At 36.4% G+C, this 9,944-nt stretch overlaps 1 protein-coding gene across 1 annotated transcript; it reads left to right on the top strand.

The window, feature by feature from the left end:
• Positions 1 to 759: 759 nt before the first annotated feature.
• LOC115221319 (GDP-fucose transporter 1-like) lies at positions 760 to 9,598 on the top strand (the record flags this gene model as incomplete). The annotated part of the gene is made up of 2 exons (XM_029791485.2): positions 760 to 916; positions 7,647 to 9,598. Coding segments are annotated over 2 exons (690 nt in total), but the record flags the coding sequence as incomplete, so codon positions are not given.
• Between the last annotated feature and the right edge of the window lie 346 nt (positions 9,599 to 9,944).

Genomic DNA, 9,944 nt, shown 5'->3' with positions numbered 1-9,944 from the left:
AAAGAGGTTGTAACTTCTTGTTTTTAAAGGTAGAAACTTCGGGTTTACGTAAATTTTTTTTGTATAATATATAAATAAATAAATGGAGTTTAACGCAGTTATAATTCAAATACTTTTACTTCCAACACATGTTTCGAAGATATCACTAATATTATTCCAAAGGAATAAAATGGTGTAAAACAATGTAATCTTCTCTTCGGGGAAGTTTCGTTTCTTCACTTCCCTGAAGAGAAGATTACATTGTTTTATACCATTTTATTCCTATGGAATAATATCAGTGATATGTTCGAAACATGTGTTGGAAGTAAAAGTATTTGAATTATAACTGCGTTAAACTCCATTTATATATATGTATATATATATATATTATATATATATATATTATATATATATATATGTGTGTGTGTGTGTGTTAATATATACATCAACATCAAAAAATCGAATGGAAATTGTAGTTGTGATACCTGTGCTGGTGGCCTGTAAAAAGCACCATCCGAACATGGCTGCTGCCTTGACTGGCTACCGTGCCAGTGGCACGTAAAAAGCACCAACCAATCGTGGCTGTTGCCAGCCTCTGCTGGCACATACAAAGCACCCACTACACTCACGGAGTGGTTGGCATTAGGAAGGGCATCCAGCTGTAGAAACACTGCCAAATCAGGCTGGAGCCTGCTGCAGCCTCCTGGCTTCCCAGACCCCAGTCGAACCGTCCAACCCATGCTAGCATGGAAAACAGATGTTAAACGATGATGATGATAATCTCACAATCTCTTTTACTCCAAATTTTTCTCTTCGTTTTCATTTCAGGTATTCTCTTACATTATTTTGAAACAAGGAACATCAAAAGCAGCTCTAGTTTGCTGTGGAATTATTATTGGTGGTTTTCTATTAGGAGTGGACCAAGAAGGAGTATCAGGTAAAGTATCCTACACTGTTACAAATATTTTCTGGCATGACTTAAAAAGCAAAATGAAATTAAGATAGACAATTCTTTTGTTATAATTTTCAGTTGTCTTGGATGCCTCATAGGAATATGTTATCTTTTTATGTGCACCTTCTGTCCACTACTCAATTTAATTCCTACCTGTCTTGTTTGTGTGAGGGAGGGTGAACTACTCAGTACTTCTAAGGCTTCACAAGCATTTTAACTACATATCATCTTCTCGAAGCTCAAGTTTTTTTTTTTTTTCCCTATAAAATTGCAAATTGGTAAGACTGAGATGGGTTCATTCACTGTATCTGGTGGCCAAGTTAGCCAGTTTAACTACCTTCTCACCAGAAAACAAGATACATGGTTACTCAAAAATGTGAAGAATGTATCTCTCAGCATAAGTTAGTCATTAGCAACTTCAAACTACAGAGTAGAAGGATTTCCAGAAGCTAGCATGCTCTGCAGGATGTGCAATGTCAGTGTACATAAACGACAGTGTGTGTGTGTGTCTTAAGAGAAAAATTGTGTATAAGAGGTGTAGCAGTTGCAAGAAAGATTGTAAAGTAACCTCCCTTTCTCGAAGTATCTGTATCATGAGACGTGATTCTTAATTATTCAAGAAGCTTGGCGTTTCTCTTGGAAGTTTCTAGAATGCCTAGTGTTCCATTAATAAAAATAGCTTGCTAACCCTGCTCTCCACTTCTTAGTCAATTAGACTTAGAGCCATCCATGTCATTGCTATGTCCGTCTATTTCTCTACACCACATGACTTAAAGCCACCACTTAGCTGTTATTTACATTTCCTATCTCTGAACTTTCTTGCATAGATTACTTCATTCAACCAGAATGAACCAAAATTCAACCAAAATGATACATTTTGGTTATGTATCACATAAATAATCACCACAACAGAAATTGGTGATCAACCAACATGTATCCTGGAGAATATTTAGTTATATTCTACATATTTAGTTATATTCTAATATTTTCTATGTCACAATTTTCTTCAACTGAATTATCTTCAACTTAAGCGACGATGATGTCTATGAATCCTCCTGGGATCTATTCAATTTGACGACCAGATTTTTTAATTAACTTTTTTTAATTTAACATTTTGAAACTTCGGATATTGGTAGAATGTGTCACATAGAACAGAGTTTACTCTTAACGTTTTTGACAAAATTTTGTATTATAGAAGTTATTTCGTGTTGAAGTTGTCATATTTGGGTAATTTTAACCAATCAATGACATGTATTCAGCCGAAGAAAATTACTGCTGCTGTCTATGAACAACTTCCGGGTCCATTATACACACACACACACACACACATTAATAATAGGCAGAAGTTACAGAGTAACAATGGCCAAATTCGTGTTTGATAAGTGCCAATGATATATATGCTGATGATAAATATACATATTTGTGTAGAGTATATCATCATGCAATTGAACCCATGAAAGATTGTAAAGTAACCTCCCTTTCTCGAAGTATCTGTATCATGAGACGTGATTCTTAATTATTCAAGAAGCTTGGCGTTTCTCTTGGAAGTTTCTAGAATGCCTAGTGTTCCTGGTCGCTCAACATGCTAACAATAGCATGTCCTAGATTATCCCTAAAAAGATGGTTTGCTGAAGGCTGGAATGTCTTTGATGATAGGTTTGGTATATCTGGGTTGATTTGAGGTTAAATAACAAAATTATGGTAAATTTCTATATTAACACCCGCATGATTTTCACTAAGAAAAAAAAACTTGGGTTTTTTGTGTGGAATCAAATACCCTGACCTCCTAATATGCTGCAAATCCCTTATTTTGGTTCGGAAAAAAGACGGGGCACTCCATCTCGGAATCATTGGAAATTTTTTTTTTCATTGAATGAATTACTGTGACCTCCTAATAAGCTACAAAAACCCTTTTTGGGGGTCCAATTTCACTAAGGACCATAATTTTGTTGTTATTTAACCTCAAATCAACCCTGATACATCAAACCTATCATCAAAGACATTCCAGCCTTCAGGAAACTGTCTTTTTAAGAATAATCTAGGACATTATGTACAATGGGCATGTGATTTAGGTAGGGGATACTTTGGCTGCTATTTTTACTGTGTCGAACGACCAAGTAGAGGCTCTTTCATGGGTTTGCTTGCGTGATAAGACTTTTTTTTACACATATATGTATGTGTATATACATCATCAGCACTTATCAAACACGAATTTGGCCATTGTCACTCTGTAACTTCTGCCTATTATTAATGTGTGTGTGTAATGGACCCAGAAGTTGTTGTTCGCAAACAGCAGCAGTAATTTTCTTCAGCTGAATACACGTTACCAAAGTAACGCCGTTTTAACTAAGTTAAAAGTCTTAAATATTTTTTAACAGCAAAACTAGTAACATTTGTCAATTAATTCTGGTTTCCACATTATAATATCATTATCTGGCATATTGCAAAACAATTTTCCGATCAGAAAACTCCTTCTCAAGCCTGTTACAGCTGCTTTTTTATCTTCAACATGTGGTCTGCGAGAACGATTTTGACGTACATTTATCAACTCTCAAAACTACTCCTGAACTATGATAATGTTGTTTACATCACCTTTTGCTAGAAATAGCATGTTTGCTGAGTTCATTTCCTGCCAATGTTTATTTCTAAGTAATTCACTTTCTTGTAACTACGACAGTATGGCTATTTTCCAGTTCCTTTCACTGCTTTAGATATCTATGAAGAGTTTTCTTACCACATGATCCACCCTCGTAACAAGTTCGGTTCTTTTGATCTGTTTTTCATGTCAAGTTTATAATTTCACCACCTATTTATTGCTTAATACTGCTATTGTGAATTTTTGACTGTTTCAAAAGTCATTTTTCTGTGTCTCATGGCCAAAGAACAAGGAAACTTGAAACTTTTCCAACTGTACAGCAACTTTTCATCCCACATTCTTCGCCACTTTTTTTTCAGCTCCATTCCTCAGAAATTGCAAGAAGTTAGAATTTTTAGATTGGATTTTAGCAGTTTGCATCTTCTTTCTCTTACCTTTGACATGCATCTTGACATTTCTCAATAGTTCTGTACCTTACTTTTAAATTTGGTGCCTTGTTATGATTGCTATTTGCTATCACCTTCTTTTGGAATCACCATTTGCCAATCTTCACACAACATTGTATCAATTTTGCGACATTTTTGAACTGGACAAATGCTCAACCATTGACATTTTGAATAAACAGCATTTCTTCCTTCACAATACCAGCAGATCTTTTTTTTTTCTCCATCAACAACACCACTAAAGTTTATTTCAACCAGTTTACATATGGAAGTTTCAAATCTTAGATTTGTTAATATTTCAACATCCTTTTTCATCGCAAGTACAGTAACCAGCTCATTTCAACATCCTGCTTTGTTCAGTGTATGGCTTACACCGTTTTTACCACTGCAAGTCCAGCTTCTCATGATCATCCTTGCACCAGCTCAACTTTTGCTACTGCAAGTTCATTGCTAACTTTCAGCATTACAGCTTTTGTCACATTGTTATTTTCTTCTTATATGTAGTTGCGAGTTGTAAAGGATCAAAGGATGGCATGTTAGGGGTGTCATCGAAGGGTGTGGACACCTCAAAATGTGCCCTTTTAAGTCTGTTGACCGACACGGTCTCTACCTGACCATTGATGTCGAGACTAAAAGTTTTGGGTGTGCACAATAGCCCATGAAATGGTCTCTTATAAGGAGAAGTGAGAGGTCCCTCGACAGAATCATCCCAAACAAAAACATGAGTCCATTTGTCAATGTCTGGTGGGACATGAGAGGGAATAGACTGGTAGATAGAATGCATGAGTGGAAGACTTGAGAAATACGAGCGAAGTCTGGTGACATACGATGTTGGATCAGGAGGTGATGAGTTGTCTGGCACTAACATTGTACCAGGGACTGCCAGGGTGGTACCGTAAAGGAGTTCAGCTGAGGAGAAACCTATGTCTGCTTTAACAGCAGTACAACAACCAAGAAAAACGATAGGTAGGAATTCTGTCCAAGACTGCGGATCAGGAGTGTCATGTAGAGTGGCTTTCAGTTGCCTGTGAAAACATTTGACCATCCCGTTGGAGGCTGGGTGGTAGCTGGTCGTACAAATGTGATGAACTCCTAGGATTAGTGATAATTCACGAAATAGGGAAGTCTCAAACTGGCGTCCGTGATCAGTGGTTATTCTAGCTGGGACACCAAAGCGAGCAATCCAGTTAGAAACAAAAGCTCGAGCCACTGACTCAGTGGAAATGTCCGCTATTGCAATGGCCTTTGGCCAATGAGAGAAACGATCAATGCATGTCAATATGTAAGAGAAACCGTGACTGACAGGCCATGGTCCAACCAGATCAATGTGGACATGGCGAAAGCAAGCCTCCGGAGGAGAAAACTGTCCAAGAGGAGTGCAAATATGCCTGTGGATTTTAGAACGCTGGCATTTTACACAAGAGTGTGCCCAATCGGTGATCATCCAGCAATGCATATTAGGCCAGAAAAACTGAGCTGTAATAAGCTTCACTGAGGCAGCATTGCCAGGATGTGACAGCGAATGTAAGGCATCAAAAATGGAGCACTGGTGGTTTTCAGGTACAAATAGTCTGGGAGAACCAGTAGCTGTGTCACAAAGAATGGTGCCTTCAGCAGACGGAAGTGGGAGATAGGCAAACTTGCAACAGGACAGCTTGGTAGAAGTTAAATCCAAAGTGTCCAGAGCTGGCTGATCCTGCACAATGGCAGTTAAATCGATTGCAGCAGGAGATGAAAGGGAGCACACAGGAAGGCGAGAGAGTGCATCAGCAGGGACATTCTCTGTTCCAAGTATGTGCCGAATGTCACTTGTGAACTGGGAAATGTAGTCCAGGTGACGAAAAGCACGAGGCAAGTGTTTGTCCAATTTAGATGACAGAACAAACATAAGAGGCTTGTGATCAGTATAAATCACAAAATCTCAGCCCTCGAGTTGATGTTTTAAATGATGAACTGACAGGTAGATCGCGATCAGACGTACTGTACCAACATTCAGCTGGCTTTAATTGACGAGAAAAGAATGCTTTAGGTTTGGTCTGATTGTCTATGGTGTGCTGCAAAACAGCACCAATCGCAGAATCCGATGCATCAATAGTTAAAGAGAGAGGAGGATTGGGAACTGGATATGCAAGCAACAGAACCAAAGCTATTTCTTTCTTGATCGACTCAAAAGCAGATAATGCCTCGGCAGATAAAGTAATAGGAGAATTCTTTTTTGTATTTGCTTTCAATACCTGAGTCAAAGAAAGTAACTTGTCTGCACAATCACGAATGAATCATCTGTAGAAGTTGGGGGGATGCAATGTGCTGAATTGCATCGACTTTGGAAGAGAGAGGTCTGATACCATTTGAGTCGATATAATGCCCCAGAAATTCCAGAAAGGACTGCCCTAAAACACACTTATTGGAACCTGGTGCAGCTTCCCTGCTTAACCAATTCTCATTCAAACCATCCAACCCATACCAACATGGAAAACGGACATTAAATGATGATGATGATGAGGATGATATAGTTCAGTGCAGGTTAGTCATTAGCATTAATGACTGCTTCTTAGTGGAATCAAGAAATCTCCACATTGCATATGGTGACAAAATGATTATGTGGCTAAGGTATTGGATTAGCATTTCAAAGAACTTTTGTTTAAATCCACTACAGGGTTTTTTTTTATATATTAGTGCAATATACAGAATTCTGTATACATCAATTTGCTGAGCTGTTGGCAGCATCCTATATAGTTTTCAAGATGTTCATCCATTTGTTTTATCTTTGTTTTTTATTAATCATGGTGGGAACAAAGAATTCATTGGTTACAAGTTTCTAAGAAACCAGTCACTGTTTCACTGCATTTGTAATGTGTTTTTGTTTGAATGTACTGGTTTATGGGTTTTCTCACCAGTGTATAATTCTATACTGTGATATTTTATTACAAGAATCTCTCTCTCTCACACACACACACACACACACACACACACATTCATATCCACTAAGAACCACATAGTTGCAAAATACATTTCTCAACTATACATTCTATAAAAATAAAAATTTAGCTTGGATCCTTGAAATTCTTTGGAAATTTAAGGGTCAATTTTCTATATCAATAACCAATTCCAGAATAAAAACTGCTGCATTTAGAATAATTTTGTTCATTTATCATTTAATCAAAGTAAATGACGATAGTACATGCAGTGTTTTGGGTCTTCTCAAACAAAAGGATTTTGTCGTGTGTCACTAATGCAGTTAACTTAAACGATGGTTGAAATGCCTGAAGATCAGAAGTTATAGGGATTGATTTTATTATATTATCTTTAAACTTTTCATCTTTCTGTGATATAACTCTCTTGATTCAAAACAAACCTGTTTATATAGTATCCATATTTAAATATTTAAATCCATATTTAAATCTTCCTGTCATAATTTTATGTAAGAACCTTTTATGTCTCTTTATACCAGTCAACAATGAGCTAATAAAGGACTTTCTATTTAGTTGCTCAACGGCTTAAACTATATCATAGTATCGGAGACTGAATTGATTATGTTTAAGAAGAAAACTTCATTTTGTTTTGCTTTATAACATAACTATTGTACTGCAAACATTCAACAATGTGTTTTAGACTCTTCAAAAAATATATAAGAAAATTATCAAATATGTCTCTCTCTTTTTTTTTTTTCTTACAGGTTCATTAAGTGTTACTGGAGTGATATTTGGTGTTCTTGCTAGTGCCAGTGTGGCTCTGAATGCCATCTATACAAAGAAGATTCTTCCTATGGTTGACCATAATATATGGCGACTTACCTTGTACAACAATGTCAATGCAACAATCCTCTTTCTCCCTTTAATCCTCATTAATGGTGAACTATCCACCATAATCAGTTTCCCCTATATTAGGAGCCTACATTTCTGGAATATAATGTCTATCAGTGGCATCCTTGGCTTTGCCATTGGTTATGCAACTGGTCTTCAGATCCAACTTACATCACCTCTCACACACAACATCTCTGGTACTGCCAAAGCCTGTGCTCAAACTGTTGTTGCGGCAATGTACTTTTCTGAAAGACGGTCGTTACTGTGGTGGATAAGTAATGTAACAGTGTTGCTTGGGTCTGGTGGTTATACAGAGGTGAAGCGAAGAGAAATGAAAATTGCCCACAAAGAAGAGACACAGGTTTTGACTGAGGAAAAAGCTCCCCGAGAAATAACTGTTAAATAATTTACCAGGAATTTTATTTATTATTGGATTTTTTAATTTTAATTGTGACTTGACTGTGTGATGATTGGTCAAATGGTTTAATGGCCAAATTCATTAAAAAGTTAAAAAAACTCTAATGAGTGATCATCTGCTGGAAATAAAAGACCATATGAAATGGAAAAAATTTTTTTTTTTTTTTTTTTTGTTAAAGAGGAGAAACAAATTCATGGGGAAATGTTTCTTTAATTGTAGTATATTTACCTCTGACTATATGTGTGGGAATACATGTGTATGTATGAAATGTTATGTAGGAAATGAATTATATTTTGTTGATATCAGTTTTACAGTGGTAAAAATTAAGTAAATGATCTGTATAAAATTTTGTATTGTTTCTTCTGCAATCAATGAATTAACTCCCTTACTTCGCCTAACCAACTAATAAATCACACACGTATGCACACACGCACACACACACATTATTCATATCAGGGTAGTTTTGTGGGAATGAAATATTCATCAATACTTAACTTTATGTTAAGTGTTAGGTCTACTTTGCCTCTAGCTTCAATTAAATAAATAGCACCATTCTGTTGATACACGTGAATTGACTCAATGTATGATCTATCTCCCTTCGTCCTCAGAAATTGTCCTTTTGTGTAACTAGTATTTTATGTAATTTTACTGCTGAGCACTGTTGTGCCGGAAGAGATGTAAATGTAAACAATTCCTTATTGTGACCTGTTTCCATCTCCTGACTGATTCCATTATGCATCACTTAAGTTGCCAATGCCTTCTGGGAAATAAATGAATACACAACCATCCATCATCTCATTACCTTTTTTTTTTTTTTATGAAATTAATAGTGCATTGGATTAAACAATTGATTGCATTCAGTTTTGGCTTCTGTATTTTGAGTTCAGGTTCAGATGGTATTGATTTCACATTTCATCCTTCCAAGACTGACTATCTATTTAGTTTAAATACATGTTTCAAGCCTTCTGTCATATGAAAAAGAGCCCAATATACTGTCTATTGATTCATTCAAGTTTGATAAACACTCAGTTCAGTTGCTTGACTTTTCTTCATTAGTGGTCACTGTCAATGTGGTGGTTGCACCCCAGTTAACTTCTCAACAGATGGAAATAGAAGTTGAATTCATGACTTTCACAAATGCTTTAATCATGAAGTGAATTGATGTTAACCAAGAATTAGGACTGGTTTGACAATTTAAATCACTGAAAGCTTAATTCTTCCTCTACAATTAGTTGACAGTGTGTTGAATGTTCTTCAATAGCTGCAGCAAACCACATCAACAGGATGACATTTTGAGGAGGAAAAGGTGTATGTATTTATTACTGCAGGACCTGGGTTTGGACGTAGTATGGTAATCAGAAGAGAAGAGATGAATAAGTTGGCAGGAGACCAGCCAATTCTGAGAAAGAGATGAAAAAATGATGAAATTTGTATTTGTTTCATAGTTAGTTCAGTAACTTTATTATGTTGTTGGGGAACCACTGAAGCTTCAGTCTTTCTGAAATGAGTCAGTGGTTTCTTCTCCAGATCAACAGGAAAACTTGATTTCAGAATTTACCTATCAACACTGATCAGTGACACATTAACACTGATACATACAGTGATGAACTATACCACTCTGCATTACCTACTTATTTAGACATTCAAAGGATGAACCTTTTCGGTTAGTAAATGATGCTAATAGGCTCCAACAGAAGAATACTCTTTGTAGTCACCCAACTTGTTAGAAATAGTTGTCAAAACTCCCTTAAAT

This window comes from Octopus sinensis, linkage group LG18 (genome assembly GCF_006345805.1).
Source record: "Octopus sinensis linkage group LG18, ASM634580v1, whole genome shotgun sequence".
NCBI classification, from domain to species: domain Eukaryota; kingdom Metazoa; phylum Mollusca; class Cephalopoda; order Octopoda; family Octopodidae; genus Octopus; species Octopus sinensis.
The sequence above is the reverse complement of the archived record's forward strand: the minus strand, read 5'-3'. Positions and strand labels throughout refer to the sequence as shown.